This window comes from Python bivittatus, unplaced genomic scaffold (genome assembly GCF_059951505.1).
Source record: "Python bivittatus isolate LINGU-HERP-01145 unplaced genomic scaffold, Pbiv_v1 ctg000250_np1212, whole genome shotgun sequence".
Taxonomy (NCBI): domain Eukaryota; kingdom Metazoa; phylum Chordata; class Lepidosauria; order Squamata; family Pythonidae; genus Python; species Python bivittatus.
Window position 1 is genome coordinate 641,378 of NW_028277057.1, and position 18,843 is coordinate 660,220.

At 41.8% G+C, this 18,843-nt stretch overlaps 1 protein-coding gene and 1 pseudogene across 2 annotated transcripts in view; one reads left to right on the plus strand and one right to left on the minus strand.

The window, feature by feature from the left end:
• Positions 1-1,876: 1,876 nt before the first annotated feature.
• On the plus strand, positions 1,877-2,647 carry LOC148216004 (claudin-19-like; annotated as a pseudogene).
• CNKSR1 (connector enhancer of kinase suppressor of Ras 1) overlaps positions 2,644-18,843 on the minus strand; it is a 31,049-nt gene continuing 14,849 nt past the window's right edge. For both annotated transcript variants that reach the window (XM_007428075.4, XM_007428076.4), the window contains exons 11-21: positions 16,136-16,269; positions 15,557-15,735; positions 13,452-13,482; positions 12,188-12,360; positions 10,677-10,750; positions 9,911-9,982; positions 8,521-8,594; positions 7,961-8,025; positions 7,491-7,617; positions 6,393-6,574; positions 2,644-5,201 (exon numbers count right to left, since the gene is read on the minus strand). In XM_007428075.4, coding sequence (XP_007428137.2) covers positions 5,001-5,201; positions 6,393-6,574; positions 7,491-7,617; positions 7,961-8,025; positions 8,521-8,594; positions 9,911-9,982; positions 10,677-10,750; positions 12,188-12,360; positions 13,452-13,482; positions 15,557-15,735; positions 16,136-16,269 — 1,312 coding nt within the window. In that variant the 3' untranslated portion in view covers positions 2,644-5,000. The remainder of the gene's footprint in view (positions 5,202-6,392; positions 6,575-7,490; positions 7,618-7,960; positions 8,026-8,520; positions 8,595-9,910; positions 9,983-10,676; positions 10,751-12,187; positions 12,361-13,451; positions 13,483-15,556; positions 15,736-16,135; positions 16,270-18,843) is intronic.

Below are 18,843 nucleotides of genomic sequence, written 5' to 3' on the forward strand. Positions count from 1 at the left end.
CTATCTATACTTGTATGTATTTGTACCTAGGCTGTGTTTGCACAACATACTTGACTCAGCCAAACTTTACATGACACACTGAATGTGTGCCAATGAAGGTTCCAGAAACTGTGTGCTGCGTATGGGTTTTAATTTTAATTATTCTTCCCTTCATGGCACAGTATTATCAACATTTTGTCAGGTCCCATGGCCAGGACTCCAGTAAACATACAGTGCATTTATTATTTATTTGTTATAATGTATATACAGTGTGCTGAGGCAGTGTGGTCCACCCCATCAGGTCACCTGAAATATGTATTTATTGACTTGATTTATATCCTACTTTTCATTCAAGAGCACAAGGCACTCTACATAGCACACCCTCCTCTACATTTCAGTGAGTTGTTTGTGATGGCACCTAGAAGAGTTCAGCTAGAATCCCATCACCTTGACAACTTTCTGGTTAAGGATGATGAAAGTTGTAATACTGAATAGCAGATCTGTAAGTTTGGGGACAGCTGATAAATTACTGAATAAATTGAAAAAATATAATTAAAATGGACATGTCTGATTCATAAGAACTTGGGGGAATGTTATTTGGTTATTTATTTGTATTTGTATTTTTACTGCGTGAGCCACCTAAAGTCACATGTGTGAGATGGGTGCTATACAAACTGAACAAATAAAATAAAAAATAAAATAAATGTGGAAATAGGGTAAATAGTCTGGTTATTTGAAGAACTGCCTATTTCCAAAAGTTTCTGTCCTTCTGGTGACATTGGGCAGAGTAGGTACACTTCAAATCCCTTTGATTAAACATAAGCCAATGTGGTATGTTGATCAAGGTGTGGACTAGGTCTGGGGAAGCTCACTCATTGACTTTGGACTCATCCCTCTCATTTAGCCCAACCTGCTTACAAGATTGTTGTGGGGGAAAATGCAGAGGGGTGTGTGCTATGTAGAGTGCCTTGTGCTCTTGAATGAAAAGTAGGATATAAATCAAGTAATCAGAAGGAAGTCTGCCTTCTTTGTCACAGCCTCTTGAACAACATTCTCCCAGAAATCTGTATGGCTCTCACTTTGATGAAGTTTAGAAAGTAATTGAAACCTGGCTGTTGTTCCAGGGTGAACTGGGGCAGGGCAGGTTGGTGGTTGAATCCCTGTAGGATGTTTGTTTTAGAGAGTGCGCCTTCTGGACTCATATGATCTGTTTATTTTTATTGTTTTCATTTTTTAAATTCTAAGCTGGCCAGAGTCATTTGGATTTGGGCAGCCTCTAAATTGTATAAATAAGTGTCTGGTTTTGAAATAAGGGATTCTAAAATCTCTTTGGACAAAGTGACATGACATGAATAAACAGGATCATTGGTTTTGATGATGTGTCTATTTCATAGGTGCTCAACATACCTTCTGCATTTTTCTGCAGCAGTTTAGAAATAAAAATAGCCTTTTTTGACCTGCTAATGCCTTTCATATATCACAACTGAGCAACGTGGAATCCAGGATCACATTAGGTTAACAGGTCATTCACAACACATTTGCATTTCTGTTGCCAGCATGTGGCTTTTTAATGATTAAAGGTATTCATTATGACTGGCCATGAATAGGATCCAGAAATAGAAAGAGCTCTCCTGTTAATGTGTTCTTAGATAGAAGAAGCTCAGTTAGGTCAAGCCATAACATTCACACTTTAGGAAGTTGATTCAAGTTGTTTGTAATTAGAATTTGAAAATGCAAGTATCTGCAAATGCATTAAGGTAATACAACTTTTGAAACCATAAAAGGTGACCCCTTGGATTCTAACCTTAGTCCCAAATCAGGAGACAAGCAAGATTGAAGGATATTCTTGTGGTTTAGGGGGAAAGGGTCTTTCTGCTCTTTCAGAAGCATCACTTACTCCTCTCCTCTTAGGTCTTACCTAGAAGATACATTTTCCCCAGTTTTCAGCTAATATGACAATAGGTGCCATAATATTTGGACTAGTGGTTGCGCCCATGGGCTGGATCCTGATGTTGGCTGCGACTGTAACACCACAATGGCGTGAATTCTCCCAAAGACCTGGCTTCCCTCAAGATGTCTCCTTCAATGATGGCCTTTGGGAGAGCTGCATGGAAGTGACCAGTATACAAGCCAAGATATGTAAACCTGTTCCAGAGGAAATGGCCATTTCTTGGCTGCTCCAGATGAGGACTTTCTTCTTTCGGTGCTGGTTGGCTTCCTGAGTTATGTTCTTACTCGCTTGGGAGCCCGCTGGTGGTCTCACCAGCCGAACTACTGCCTTACAAGGGGTTCTGGGCTTTTCCCCATGCTTTCTGGAGTCTTGTATCTCTGTATTACACCTTACATGGCATACAGAGCTCTAGCAAACATTGCCAATCTGCAGAGCCCAACCAGGGACAGCTATCGTCTTGGAACATGTCTTCATTTAGGTTGGACTGGAGGAGCAGCAAAGACCTTGGCTGGCACACGTCTGATGGCCATCAATTTCCACAGCAACAGGTTACGGGATTTGCCGTTGCCATATCGTGTGGATTATTAAGGTACGTAAGACTTTGGGGGACAACAAAGCAATAACGGGAGCAAAATATGATGGTGTTTTTCAAGCCAATCGTGTTAGCACACCCTGGCTTTGTACATACAAGAAAATGATTGATTCAGTAAGTAAATTTAGGTGGTTGTTTCAGCAGAAGCTCTATCTGTGATAGATACACCTTCCCGAAAAGGATTTGCAAGATGTGATGCTGCGCTTATTGTGGACATAATATTTTGTCAAGGACAGTTCTCTCCTTTAAATGTTTCCCCAGTCCAAGTTCCATTTGAAAGTTAACAAACATTAAAAAGTATGGGGTGCAGCAGACTGAATGTTGCAGCAGTACATCTAGCAAAAGACTGACAGTTGTTCCTCACTATGGAGAGATATATTTAATTTACAGCATTTCTAAACATGTTTGTATATATCAGCACGTGCATCTTTTACTCTTTTGATTATGTGCCATCAATGTGCCCCCGGTTGCATTTCTCTGGTATAAAATAAAGATAGAGCTGCTATTATCCAAAGGAACATGGGCATTTTTGAGAGCAATGGACATTAACTGTTGAGGTGCTATTTGTAACTCCTCCAACATATGCATTGAAGAGTTTTTACATCTTGAATGATTGAATACAGCTGAGTTCCAAATTCATCCTCAATTTACAAGTCAAAAAAGGTAACTTAAAGAATCAACATGGTAAAAGAGGAAAAGAAATGGATCTAAAGGACTGAGGTTCATTATCCTTATACATCTATAAATAAATCAGCTTCGATAAATCAGTGTTTCCCCACCTTAGCAACTTTAAGATGTGTGGACTTCAACTCCCAGAATTCCCCATGCAGCATGCTGTCTGAGGAATTCTGGGAGTTGAAGTCCACACATCTTAAAGTTGCCAAGTTTGAAAAACACTGATTTAAAGCATATACAGTAGATGCAAGCCAAACACTTAGCATGCAGGTCGCCTGATCAAAGTTTCCCCTGCTCTAGTGAATGCCTTGCATTTCCATTTACAATATACACTTTATCCAATTTACACAAATTCATATTAACCTGCAAATAAACCTTGCAATGGTCTCTTTTTGATGGTGTGTATGTAAACTCAAGTCAGCCATATCTCATTTGGAAGGGAAACAAACCAGGCATTCTAGTACAGAAATAAAGCATGAAAGGGACTTCCAGAGCTTAAGCAACTCAGCTTGACTGCAAATGATCATTGACCAAAGCTAATTGGGGAGGTCATGGCAAAATTGAGCTTCACAGGAACTTTGCTGCTATATTCGGTGTGATGGCTCAGAATCCAAAGAGAAGAATAGTGCACATTTATGGGATGCCCCAAATTAAAGAAATTACTTTTGAGAGCAAAGCGCTCAACGCACTCGAGAATGCGATGCACAACGCACCACACAAGATATATAGAGAGAAAATTTCAGTACCGGCTCTTTTCTCTTCTACATTTTATGGATAGGTTAAGGAGGAGAAGGCAAAACAGGCCCAGAAGAGATCGATCAGGTTTCCTTAAAAAAAAAAAAAATGGTGGGGTGTGGAAAGAGAAAAAGAATTAGCTTCCTTTAAAAGCAGATCCAGCCGTTCCGCGGCAGCAGGTTTGCAACCGAAACAGCCAAGTGAATGGGATATATTGGTACATTTAGGGGAAAAACAGTTTGTAGTAGTACAATTTGTAAGAAAAAAACAAGAGTTAACCCCTGGAGGGCTCAGCATTTTCAACAATTGCAAGGATTTTAAAAAATAAAAATGTGAATGTTTTTAAAAGTTAACAATTCTGTCTGGGCTAACATACCATTTTCGTCTTGCTAATCATTCTGTTGTATTGCAGCTGGATGGCTGAATACTATTTTGAAAATGAAAATAAGGGAAAAATCATCTGTTTGACCTATCTTTAGAAACATATTTTAACATTTATTTATATAACTCATTTCTTACATGTTTACAGTACCCTGCTTCTAGTGCAAGCTGGTTTTCAATATAAACTATCGTGACTGAAAACCACAAACTGTGGTTTACTGTGATGTCTCTCAGTTGCTAAGTATACCCAAGAGAAGGTTTCAACTTGAAACATGTTGGAGGAAATGGCTTGTTTTGAAGAAATCTGACGGGCACAAAGTCTGTGCTAGTCAATGCCAGCTCTTTCCCAGATGTTTAGCCCCCAAAAGCCATCTCCTGCTTCGCTGGTCTTCCACTTTGCATAGTCAGGAAATCTCCAGTGTTACCTAAAAAGCCAACTACCTTTCTCAGAAACTGCCTTTCTCAGTTGCAACCATTTTTGTAATCCATCTCTCCAAAATGAGAGAACTATCTGGAGCCAGTGTTGCTGTCTGGACAAAACTTTGGGGCAGCCCCAAATGTAATCCCAATGCCACCTAAAGATCCAGAGTTCAGAAATGACAAAACCGCACCTCTGTCTGATGCTGTGTAAGTGAAGCTGGGGGAAGAACTTTTTAGCCCTTAAAGCAGAGGTCCTACAGACAGATGTTACGGAGCTGCAGCTGCCTCCAAGTTGAGGTCGAACCTTGAGTCTATTGCATCATTGTCTTGGCTCAGCTTTTTAGCCCACCACATCTGTATTTCTTGGTATAACTCCTGATGTTGTTCTTTCCAGCTCCTGAATTTTTCAGAGGTCAGTTCAGTGTCCTCGAGTAGAATGTCAAGTAATTGGAGCTCAGCAGTTTTAGCCTGGGGAAAGAAAGGAATGTTCTGACTAATGCTGATGGATGACTCACTTTTACAAGGACAACAGAGACCAGAATAGCACAGCAAATTGGAGTGGCTTTTAAATGTTTTGCTAGATCTCTTTCAAGAGAGACAAGTGCTCACCACCATTACAATTTTGTCACAAAATATTTTGGTGTCTTGTCTAGGCCCACACAGTTGAGGAAGTCCTTGTAGCTACCAGCCTCACTTGGCCTGGACACCTGGCCTGTACCAGACAAGAGCCCAGATGGGCACTAGACAAGAGCACAAGAATCTCCTTTGATAGTCAAGATTCTCTGGTCCCAGATTGATCAGGGTTGTAAAAGGTCTGCATCAAAACCTGATCCAGAAACAACTTGACAGTGACATATCAGCGGTATGGCAGCTACTTTGATTGAATGAGAACTTCAGTGACTCTACATGGTACTTTCTCCATTTACTGGCAGCAGCTCTACAGGGTTTCAGACATGTTTATTTTTCCTAGCTGGAAAACCCAAGAATTCAACTTGGGATCCTCTACTTACTGATACCCCAATATATGTCATCTGAAGCACATTCTCAGCCTTCCTAGTGATAAGTTCAGCCACATTCAACATAGGACCTTATAGACATGGGGCTTCAGCCTTGTTAAGCCCCATTAAGGTTTCAAAAAGAGGATTCCCTTTGTGAAATCTTTTCAGGAGCTAGCACAACACATAGCAGTTAGTGCGTTGTCCAAAGCTTGGGGAGATCCTGAGTTAAATCTCTATGTAGTCATGATAGTGGACTAATTATGCTGTGTCACCTCTCTAAAGGATTATTGTGAGGCTAGAGTAAGCAAGAGATGGAATCATTTACGCTACTGTCTTTGCAAGAAAAGTAAAACATGATATGATAAAAATAAAATCCACATTTCACACATTTTCTCTTTTCCATGCTAGGATTCAAGGAAAGTAGCCATTAAAACTAAAAGAGGAATTCCATCTTTTGTGCTTGGTTAGTGAAGTACATCTTGAGAACTATGTGCAATCTGTAGCTTGGCTTCTTTACCTGTATCTTCCAGAACTCTTTCAGTAAGCCAAAAAACCAAAAAGGAACCCTACCAAAACAAAAAACAAAACCCCAAACCCCCACTCTGAGGCATCTACCCCCCAAGCAGAGTTGTTTCGTAGCGCAAAGTTATGATCCACCTGCCTTGAGTGTGCTTTGAAGGGTCCGAATCAGATGTACTTTCTCGTTGATCTCTGGGTTCTTATTACGTTTGACAAAGGATTTCCGGTAATATTCACGGGTGAACACCTGCTGTTTCCCAATAAGTGATACTCCCCCTTGTTTCAGACACTTGATCAGCGACTCGAGTTCTTCTCCTGCTGGATCTTCATAAGACACAAGACACCACTGTGAACTAAAATGGCTTTCAGGATGCAGCTGGACAACAACCCAAAGAAATTAGAAAGGTCCCCGCAACTGCACTCTGCAGCATGGAGTTTAGCCAACTAATAGCAGAACCCTGAGAGATTTCATTTCAGGTGCCTAAGGACCACCAACTAACACTGCAAAAGGAAATGCATTCTATGGAGGCTCAGAAACATCCTCTACTTCCAACATGTTTTGCTTTTTCAGGGTTACATTTTTTCTTCAAGCTTTCTCTCTTCTAGAGGCTGTTTATTTTCAGTTTAGGATCGGGCAACTTATAGCCTTCAGATTAATTTCTGTGCAGACTAGTAATTCAGACCCTGGCAAGAGGCATGAAGCCAGCCTGCTACTTGGGGAAAGGAAGACAGACAGAGGAAAGGGGCAATAGAAAGAGAGAGAAAGGGGAATTTTCAAGAACAGAATGGCACCACCTACTCACCTTTACTGGCATGTGGGTGTCCTAAATAATAGTACCAACGGAACACAGTCTCAACAGGGAAAAAAAAAGGTTGCCAAATCTTTATTGAGCTACTGACCCATGCACACACTCCCTGTCAGTTTGGCAGGGGAAGATGAATATTGTAGTCTGAAATATTTGGGCGATGCCCATTGGAGAAAGCTGGCCTAAAGTTTTGTACCAATCGTTCCTCCATCTCAGTCTATCAGCTTGGATGTTGGTCCGCTCAACTGCTCTAGCTTGCCTTCCCACACTTATTTGCCTTTGTTAAGGGAACACTTGAGAAAACCTACAGAAAAACCTGCAATATTCCACTCTTCTGCTCCAGGAATGAGGTACAATTATAGCTGACCTTTCCAACATCTTGCCTGCCACGTTCTTTCCAGTGCAGCTTGGGAAGGTACCAAAGGTGAGCTCACCTGGAGAAGAGGGAGATGCTGTTTTCTCATCTACGGTGTTCTGGACAAGTGGGCTGCCCAGGGGGTTTGGGCTATTCCCTGCAGCCCCTGCTGGCAATGGAGCTTTCTCCAATTCCTTCTGCTTTGGCTGCAAGAAACGAAGGGAGAAAATAACGGATGCAGAAGGAATATCAGTAAGTATGACCCGCTTGAGCTCAACCTCATTACATCCTCCATTCTTCCGCAGCAGTCTCTTTAACAGTTGCACTGCAACCCCTTCCAAACGCATGGGTTGGGATATCCACCCTTAAGTTTGCATGCTGGAATCAGGGACATTTTGGAAATCACAATATCCTTGTTACATTTACCTACCGCTTCTCATTTCCTCAAAATAATAAAGTCCCAAATGAGTTTATAATAAGCATCAAGATATCTTAAAGTAAGAACAACTCACTGTTTTTATAATTATGTTCCATCAAGCAGTTACTGACCTGATCAAAGCTCTGCCGAGGAGAGTCCTCCTCAGGATCCTCTCCTTCTGTTTCACTGTAGCAATCTGGATGGGAACGAGTCCAGAGAAAAATATTTGAATGGAAACTCTGAAATGGGATAAATTGCACCACACCAGCCTTCTGCCCCCATCCTACTGTCCTCTGGATGTGTTGCATTACCACTCTCATCATCTCCACCCACCATGCTCCTTCCCTTTTCTTTCCTGATCTTAGCTATGCATGCCTTTGTATCTGTGTATATGCATATTCCCACTTCCACTGAAGGTGAGGACTTGGAGAAATGATCCATATCCAGGCTGATATCATGTTGGTGAAACCAGGTAGATACCAATATCAATATTAGGTTGAAATATGATAATGGAGGCAGATTACTTTTTTCTATTCTTTTTTTGGGAGCGGGGGAATGGAACTGTCTTAAATTCAAGGTCATCTTGCTTCTTGCTTTCAGGTGAAAAGCTTATTTAATAAATTTGATGCAGTTGTGTCATGTCTTATGTAGTTGGCCAATAGAAAATGAGATTCTTTCAAGAGGCACTCACCTTCTTGGTTAGGTGGCACAGATTTACGGGACACTGTATAGTTTGTCATAGACATGATCAAATGGCTGACCCACCTGGGAAGAAAGACAGCTTGTTATTTTCCCAGATCCCAAGATGTTTTCCTCACAACTATGAATATGAAAATGCTGAAAACAAATCTGTCTCCAAACCGATTCCCTTTTATGGCTTTATTCCCAAACGTTTATGCCTCTGGAATTTGCCAAAGCCCTGCAGCTTTAAAAATTTGTCAGCAAAAACTTCTGATAATGGACATACCCTAGATTTCCTCATGTCTTTGGTAATCCCTAGCTGGAATCAAATTAGCAAAGCTTTCAGAGAAAGCTGCCTATTTATAGTGCTTTCCTTTCATGTTTTATCTCATCAGCAATAATCCATTTAGATAGGAAGATACAGAATGAAAATGCCATTCAAGCTGGGGAAGCACTTTGGCACTTCTTCAGGTTTTGATGGAGGTAGCTTCTACACCAATAGTGATGGTCCGTGTTTCTTCCTAGATCAATCCCCTCATCATCCTCTCCCATAGCTGAGCATAGACACTGCCTCCACCCTCATTCTCATGAAATACAATATTCTAAACTTCCATAACTTGGATTACAAAACCAATCTAAAAAGGAATTGTGCATACAGATGAATTAATAAATCATATACAAGTTCATAGGTATTGCCAGTTGGGGAGAGGGACAAGAAGTGGTCAGGATATAAACATCTTGATGAGAATTGTTTAAGATGTGGACAGAGATGTGTTTGGTTTTTCAAAAATAAGAAGGAACGGCAATGAAACATACAGACATTTTGCAAAAGGAAGAAGGGAGGGAAACAGCAATGTATGAGAGCCAGTTTGGTGTAGTGCTTAAGGAACTGGCCTAGAAACCAGGATACTGGTTCTAGGCCTCCCTTAGGCATGAAAGCTGGCTAGGTAACTTTGAACCAGTCCCTCTCTCTCAGCAAAGCCCACCTTGAGTTAGTTAGTTAGTTAGTTATTTCTCTCTCTCTCTCTCTCTCTCTCTCATATATCTCACACACATAGCAGGAATGAGTGGATGGATGGATGGACGGATGGATGAGACCTGTGTCTGAACCAGTATTTCTCAACCTAGGCAGCTTTAAGATGTGTGGACTTCAACTCCCAGAATCCTGGGAGTTGAAGTCTACACATCTTAAAGCTGCCAAGGTTGAGAAACACTGGTCTGAACCATCCAAGCCCTACTTCCTATGACCCTCCATGATGGAGTTGCATTCAAGCCTTTGGGTCCTGATAACAGTTTCTGAAGAATCTCAAGCTCTTCATGAATGTCTGTCAAATGCATTAGAGGGTATTGACTCAGTCTCTGGGGTAGCTTGTAAGATGGAACACAGATTGGTTACTCACATGCTCAGGTCAGCCAGGGTTTCTGCTGCAAAGATGAAGGGCTTGTACTTCTCATGTGTGAGCTGGAAAACACTGGGGAGGAAAAAAAAGTGGCAGCAGTGAGATTTCTCATGATTCCTTGCTGTTGGGAGTCCCACCTATGCCCAACTATCAATCTGGACGGGTACAGTTGCATATCAAGGCTTGGAAAAGATTGTGTAGCCAGTATGTTTTTCTTCTTTGCCCAGGAAGTGTATGGATAAGAAAACTATTCCAATCAATAGGGAAAAGCCTTGTTCACAGTTGCAGCCAGCCAACAGTGTCATTTCTTAGAATACTTTATTTCATCCTATCCCATCTCCTTTCCAGGGCCCTCTCTTCATTCCCTGTGACAGTCAGCCAATACTCCATGCCAGTGAATTTGCTTGGTCCACAAAGTGCCATTTTGAGTGCTTCTACCGCGGAGCATCCTCCACCAACGTTTTCCCCCTGAATTCTGCAAAGCTTAGGGTTCCCTCAAGGCTATCCATAGTCCCCTCGCACGTACAAATGGTAACCTATTGGCGGAGTAAGGATTTAACACAGAAATCAAGTTTGCTCTTAGTACCTACACCTTGCCAGTTAACAAACCAAATGCATTTGGAGCTCACAGACTGCTGAAAGATCTCTTCCAGCTGTAATCATGGGAGCTTAACATAGCTGGAGGACTCTGACATTGGAGAAGGCTGATTCAGGGCTTGTTCCTTCTAGGAAAAGGGCTGAAGGGGGCCACTCAGTTTGCACTCACTATTTCTTTTTCTGTTCCTTGGTGCTCTCCAGTCTGTAGGCAGACACGTTGATCAATCCCACAGCCTTGTCATCCTAGTTTTCAGAAGAGGAAGAGAGCATTGACAAGAAGAAAGAGATTGCAGTATTAGTCTTCTGCCACAAACAGAAAGATTTGGGATATTTTAAAGACTTTTAATCTATCCCAAGTTTTCCTAAATGAAGCCAGTCTTCATTGAATGAATGGAACAGACTGAAGTTCACCCAATGAAGGGGACTTCATCTATGGAAGCTTGTGATACAATAACATTGGCTCGTCTTAAAGGAACAACAGAGAAGCAGTCGCCTACTGAACTGTTCCCTCTTGTACAGAAAAGTTCTGAAACATTTGGTGACCCAGATCAGAAAGCCAAAAACCCCTTTAAGGGAATACATATTGCCTTTAAAAAAAAAATCATTTAAAAATTCACTTGTTTTTTTATGTTTGCACCCTACCAGGAGCAAAGGCAGCAAATGTAACACTTCCTCTCCACCTTTCCCACAACAACCTTTATGAGCTAAGGCACAGCGACCCTTAGAGTCACCCAAGGATCTTCCATGGGTGAAGGGAGACATGACATTGGGTCTCCCAAGTCATGGTCCAGCACCTTAACCACTGTACCACACGGGCTCTGTGAGGAAGGCTAGCTAGCTAGAAATGTGGATGTCATGAGGCTGGTTAAGGCCAGGCTAAAACAATCCCTGATTGACTGATTGATTATCTATCAGACTTATAGCCCACCTTTATTTTTTACAACTCAAGGCAGCATACATAATGCTTCCATTTATTTTCCACCCAACAGTCCTGTGAGGTGGACTGGGCTGAGAGAGAGGGACCAGCCCCAAGTCACCCATTTGGGTTTTCATGCCTAAGGAAGGACTAGATCTCACAGCCTCCTGCCCAGCACCTTTGTCACTACTCCAAACTGGCTCTCTTTCCTGTAGCTTCTTCAAATCTTTCTGGAAATGGAAGGGCAGCATTTTGATTTGGGTCTTCCAGTCCATGTGGTGGGCACATATCAAGCTTACATCAGGACCACATGAAATGGGAAAACATACCCTCCTGGACTTGACATTTTGCAGGATTTACCATTTCCTGGTGTAACATCAATCAAGTGCTCAACCTCTAACACAGGATTTGTCAACCTCAGCAGCCTTAAGCTGTGTGGACTTCGACTCCCAGAATTCCCCAGCCAGCCATGGGAATTCTGGGAGTTGAAGTCCCCACAGCTTAAGGCTGCCAAGGTTGAGAAACACTGCTCTAACATGATATAAGTGTGGGATCTTTAAAATAGTGCCCTTGCTCATTTGCCCAGGCACTCACTCACAAACCTACAATCTTGGCTTATTAATTCGTTGTTGTTTATTTAAAAAAAAGGTTTTTAAAAATAAATGGAAAACTGATACACTGCAAAGTAAAGTTCCCGCTCTAGCATCTGTTTGAATTTACTGGTTACCCTAAGGTGTCAATGTTAGGTCTTGGAATGCACTCACGTTGGGGTTGCTGTACCAGTAAAGGTTGTGTCCCTTCAACACAAACCAAAACCGTTTCCATTTCTGGGCCATGAAGCCCACGTGGTCTTTCTTTTTTAAGAGCCAACCGTCACAGTCCACCTGTCCCAGTTCCTGGCAGGAGATGCGTCGTCGACTTAGTCGGGTAGTGACTCCTCATTAAAGCAACAGGAAAAAGAACATTGCCTAACACATTTTTAAAAGGCCTGAAAGGACACACACACACCACAGTTAAGCTGAATTGATGCAACGGATGGACGGAATTGAAGAAACGCCTGATCTCCCCCAGTGTCCACTTGTGCAAACACACGTGCACGCCCACACACGTGCATTTCATTTTGCTGACTTTCGAAAGAGTTAACCAGTTCCATCCTTCTACGGACGGTGCTATCTGTGGAACAGAATGAGGCGTGAGAGGTCTGCGACAAAATGTTGCAGGGAGAAAGGCTCGCTCTACGAGGCTCCATTTCCTACCCTGAAGTTGTTGTTTTTACAAAGGGGTCTGCGGTCTAAAAGACTGTCGCTCTTTTAGAAAAGGCAAGGAGACGCTTGGGACGGTGGAAAACCATGTTATGTGGGAAAAGGCTGAAGGAACCGAGGATGGTTAGCGTTGACTGAGATATCTGAAAGGTATCTGTCACACAGAAGAGAGTGTAAAGGAGGTCTAGGGTATAGGCTAAAAAAACGAAAAACACAGATGAACATTAGGGAAAAGATACCGACACTCAGAACAGTTGGATAGCAGAACCAATCTGCTAGCAGAATGGTGGGATTCCCTTCAGCAGTTATAAACCAGTGTTTCTCAATCCCAGGGCCTTTAAGGTGTGTGGACTTCAACAATTCTGGGAGTTGAAGTCCATACCTCTTAAAGTCACCAAGGTTGAAAAACACTGATATAAACAAACTGAAGCCTAACAACAGCTATCAGTTGGGAAAGTTGAATGCTGCTTCTGTAAAACATCCCTTCAGGGAGAAGGCTAAGTTGAATATCTAATTTTCTGTATGAACTTTTTTGTCTCTTTTTAGTCTTTCCTCGAAAGGTGAGATTGTCTACATTGCTAGCTAGAAATCAATATGAACAGCTAAAACTAATCAGTGCCTTCTTGGATCTCCATGGGGGGCGGGGTGTATTAAATCTTCTTATTCCTTGATTTAAGGGGACCATCTTGCAAAGGGTACTGAACTAAAAGCAGAGCTTGATATTCATGCAACCTGCCCACAGTGAAAACAAAGAAGTACCACTTACCTTTTTGCTTCTGTCGGATTTCAGTGCTGCCCTGAAGGGATCACCCAAGGAGAAGAAAACACGGTGACGTGGTTGACAAGGGACTTGAAAGATGCTAACCAGCCCCCTTTCAAGAATACAATTTTCCATCCCCTTTTCCCACGAACCCAGTTTTTCTCAGGCTAGGTGGCAACAGGCTGGGGAAGGCAATATTTGCATATCAAGCAAAAATGTTTGCAAATGGTGTCGCACTGCGGTGGAACTTCTCCAGCCTGGAGGCGAGATCTGCCTTGCAAAAATGCTATTCAGCCTGCCAACCTTCTGACTAATTCATGCTGCTTAATATCCATCCCTTCTCCTGGCATATGTTGAGGATTTATTTATTATTCTGGATTTCCAGTCAAGGGCCGTGATCAAGTTTTGATACGATTTGATATCTCAACTGGCGTGGTATCTAAAGCCGCATTTGAGCTTCCCCATACAAGGCACAGGGCACTGTTGGGCTTACTCCCTGAGACAAGGACTGGGAAGATCCAAGCTGAATCCTCATGTATGGAAACTCCCTGGTACTGTGTCGTAGGGAATCTACCGTACAAATTTATATATAAAAGTGATTTGATTTTTTTCTCCCTTAACCTTTTTGTGCCAAGGATTCTTGAGAGTCTGGTGAAACTCTAACCAGTTATGCTCAATTATTATGTTCTATTATGCTCAAAGACAGTTATCAGAATATTTCAAAGTAACAAATAGGTAATTTACTAATATAAGTGAAAATAAAGCTGTATTTTTTCCCATCCAAATTCACAGATCCCCTGAAATGTATCCAGGGACCTCCCCCACGGGATCTGGGGACCACGGGTTAAGAACTCTGCCTTAGTCTCTCATAGAACCCCATCGTGTTCTTGCAAATTTTTCAAAATTTCAGTTTGAAAACCCTGGCCTGGAGAACAGAATTTGCTCCCTTTGCAATCTGGCAGCTCCAGTCAATCTTCTTGTTTAAATGCAAAATGAAGACAATTGTATTTGAAGTGCATTTTTCCCCATATTGCTTCTGTTTATGAAGATGACAATGAGGGTGATGATTTTGGTCCTGCTTCTGAGATAAATAGACAGATAGATCAGGGTTGAACTGTGGAGTTCTTGGTGCTATCTGAGCTTGGTTGATTGCTTGCAGACATTTCATTACCCAACGAGGGTACATGATAATGATTACATGATAATCAGTGATATTACCTAGTTGGGTAATGAAATGTCTACAAGCAATCAACCAAGCTGAAAGAACACAAAGATCTATCTATCTATCTATCTATCTATCTATCTATCTATCTATCTATCTATCTATCTATCTATCTATCTATCTATCTAAACATGTTGCAATTCATGGGATATAATAATATGTGTGTATCAATTATGTCAGTTATACAATTAAAACAAAAAATACATTATCAGTGGGCAGAATTCAGGTTCTAAGGGTTAAAAAAGTACCCATGAACAATAGATTAAGAAGTTGCAATTAAAATCAAGAAAAAGTAGATTTACAAAGGGAGTTAAGAGGATGTTATAGGACCTTTGCCTAGTATTATTCCAACTGTATTGTTTGAATATGAATGGATGATTCTTATTTATCTTATGCGACACACCAAGTGCTTTTCTACTATAATTGACTAATATCGGATAAAACTAAAGTCTTTGTGAAGAAAACAGATGGATGTGTAAGTATAATATACTGGACGTATAACGTATTTAGACATGGTGAGTATTTGCTTAGAAGAATCTTTGAAGACAGTTTGATTGAATCTCTCAATCAAGCTGACTCTCTGAATCAAATTAGGAAATGGATTTGAGTCACTGAAATGAATGACACTGAATTGATCTGGATAGTTTTGCACATTTTTGTCCATGTGCAGAGCCAATTTTCTCTGGATGTGAACTAATCAACCCAATTAAATGATTTCATTCGGACGTCTGCATTCAATCCATTTTGCAAATCAAAAATTAAAATTTAGCATTTTTGCACAGTCTTAATATACATGCATCTCATATAAAATGCTTCTTATATAGACATCTTACCCTTGAAGGTGTTAGTCCTAAACAAACCAGTAAGTTATTAAAGAAGAAAGCCTTACCTCTTTGGAAACTGCTGATGGCAGTTGTCCTCTGACAAATCCGTTCTCGGGCCTTGCAGAGTCTTCCAGTTGATGCTCCTGCTTCCTGGGATTGGAAGAGACGGCAGGATCTGGAGATTTATGTCCCATGGCATCTGCCCCAAAATCCTGCCTTTCCAGGGCAGGGTCAACAAATGCCTCTGGAAAAATCAGGCAGAACAAAATAAAAGCAGTCAATAAATTAGACCATTTTGGCAGGATGCTCAAATGGTGGGAATGTGCATGGAAAGATGATCTCAGCAGGTGGGAGGAGCAAATCCGTTGGCTGCTTCCAAACGTCGTGCTCAGCTTGAGAATGCCATACGTGGCAATGAGCTTACAGACCTTTGACATGGCACCTGCCTGGTTTTCTGCTCCATTTGAATATTTTTTTGTATGTTGTTCTAGGGATATGGGGGCAAGGGATGATAATGGATGATTCCTGAGCTCCATGGGAAGCTGTACAAAGGTAATATATAACTCAACAGCTGGATGGAGGAGTCCAGGAAGTTATGATAATTCTGCAGTTCTTCACTAGACCCAACAGATCAGGGTCCTTACCTGCTCCAGAAAAGACCTCCTCCAGGCCACAGGTATTACCCACAGGATGCCTGCAATCAATTCCTTTCTGCTCCTCCTGAGTGGTAGGAAGATCGAGCACAGAATTCTGGGTTCCATCAAATTCAGCAGTCATGCTTTGACATGAGAAAAAAAAATATAAACGTTGATCTGTTCTATTACATAACAACTACATGTTGCTTACCAGAAGCCCCCATGCCAGATGTTATATGGCATTCCAGCAAGAGGAATGCATTTAATGCCAATTAAGGAAAACATCTGAGTATTTGTGGGCACTGAGAATTAAAAGTTTGGATGCTCCCCCTTCTCTTGGCACCAAACATCATGAGATGGTGGATCTCCATTTCAGCATATCAATCCTAGTTATTCTCTAAGCCAGCCTTCCCCAACTAGAGGTCCTCCAGATAGGTTGAGACTGAAACTCCCATCATTCCCTAATCAGCCTCCAGCTATGCTGGTTAGGAATTCTGGGAACTGCAGTCTCAGCATATCAGACAATGCCAAGCAGGGGAAGGCTGTGTAATCATTAGAACATAGGAATAAATCTGTAAACTTTATCCCAGTTTCTTTTAACAAAACAAGCAAATGGCTGGGTGGTTTTCCACCATTCTACCTCCCAAATAGCTTATGTATTTATCAGCAAAAGAATTTAAAAAATAGTGTGTAATTCAGCAAGAGCAGAATCCCATGATCTTTGGACTGGTGGGCAAATAAATGTTGAGAACTGTTGTGGACAAAATGGCTGGTGGCGTGGGCCTTCCCATTCACCGAACAGTAGCTGTATTGGACATAACCATGTACAAAACATCAATTTACCAGGATATTAGCTACTACTCCCTCCTGTATGCCTACTTTTATTCCTTTTCTGGGTGGTGGGGGGCACATTTCCAAGCTTCTGGTTGAAACATCCCAACCCTTGAATTGTCTAAGAAAGCTCATGATACCCATTTGGAGTCCAGATGCATTGCTGGATTTGATGCAGATAGAGGTCAAATAGGTCAGGGAACTGGGCCAGTGTCCCCAGAGACATTTACAGCCCCCTCCCTCTCCCCACACATTATGATGGGGATCCTGTTTAAGAAGATGGGAAAAAATAGAGGAAAAACGTCTGATTTTATTACTGGAATGTTTAAAGTGCAGCCAAGCTGTAGCTTGAGTAACAGGAAGGGGGAAGGTCACTGATTTTTTCAAGAGATATTCCATCTGTTCATTGGAAGAGAAGATGGGGCAAGTTCCAACATCCTCCTTTGTGGTTTCATTCCTACTGAAAGCTTGAGTGGAAATGGCATTGCATGTTTTGTTGCAGTGAGTAAGTCACGTCCGCAGGAGTGTCATGAAGCAGCTTCTTCTAGGAAGCCTGTAAACCAGGGTTCCTCAACCTTGGCGATTTGAAGATGTGTGGACTTCAAGTCACCAAGGTTGAGGAACCCTTCTGGGAGGTGAAGTCCACACATCTTCAAGTCACCAAGGTTGAGGAACCCTGCTGTAAACAGTTTCTGGAGAACTTCTGATTCTGCTACTTTTATCCTCTCCTATTGCTACCTAGTTCACCAGCAAGGGAGCAACAGGGTAGAAGGAAAGCAAGAAGCCATGACTTGCACACACCACACCCCCTAACTCTGGGAGGTAGGCTAGCCTGGATCCAGAGGAAATGGGAAACAGCTCTAGCAATTGAACAGCCTTACAGATTTCAACTCTCAGCATTTCTACCCACAAAGGCATTATGGGACCGTAAAGCCAACTCATTGGAGGGCTCCTGGTTGGAGAAGCTGGCTTTGGCCAACCGAAGTGTCTATTTTAAGTCCTGATTCTGATTACTGTGAAAAGGAATGGGTTGTGGGTTGTCTGGTCTATCATTATTGCATTTGCTTGCCAGGAGAGAGAGACAGAGAGAGAGAAAGAATAATATATACATGAGGGATATACGTACATGTAGAGCCATTGGAAGTCAGGTGGCATATAAAATAAATAAATGAATAAATTTTAAAATAATGCATATATGTGTTTATGGTGAAGGGAGAACTCTGCCTGGGGTCCAGCCTGGGATATGATGCAGCTCATTTTAGAGAGGGTAGGAATGCTGCCTCATTTATTGGCTAGGATTTATATCCTACTGTTCCTGCAAAAATTGAAAGCACCTCATAAAGTACTCCCTCTGGGACATTTCCCATCAACAACAACCCTGTGAGGTAGGCTGGGCTGACAGTCCCTGGCCTGTTCATTTAACATAGACTTTACACTTAACACAGTGTTGTCCAAACTTGGCCACTTTAAGATGAGTGGACTTCAACTCCCAGAATTCCCCAGCCAGCATGGCTGGCTGGGGAATTCTGGGAGTTGAAGTCCACTCATCTTAAAGTGGCCAGGTTTGTACAACACTGGCTTAACATAAACCTTAATTTTTGGGAAATACTCAGTAGGCAACCTGCTTTGTGAATGGAAAAAAAAGAAACTACACTAAGCTGCAGGCTCTAGGAATTCTAGCTAATAAGCTGTATAACAGGGGAAATCAGAGTTAGCCCATCTAGCTTAGTATTCTCTGTGTCTGCACAACAAAATTAACTATGTTATTCACTAATCTGGTGGCTCCATTTGTATAAAATAACCAGCAGAGTAGTTTTAATTCTGGGGGGAGGAGATCTGTACCTCAGCTCGTTGTGCAAATCCAGTTACTTTACTGCCGAATGTAT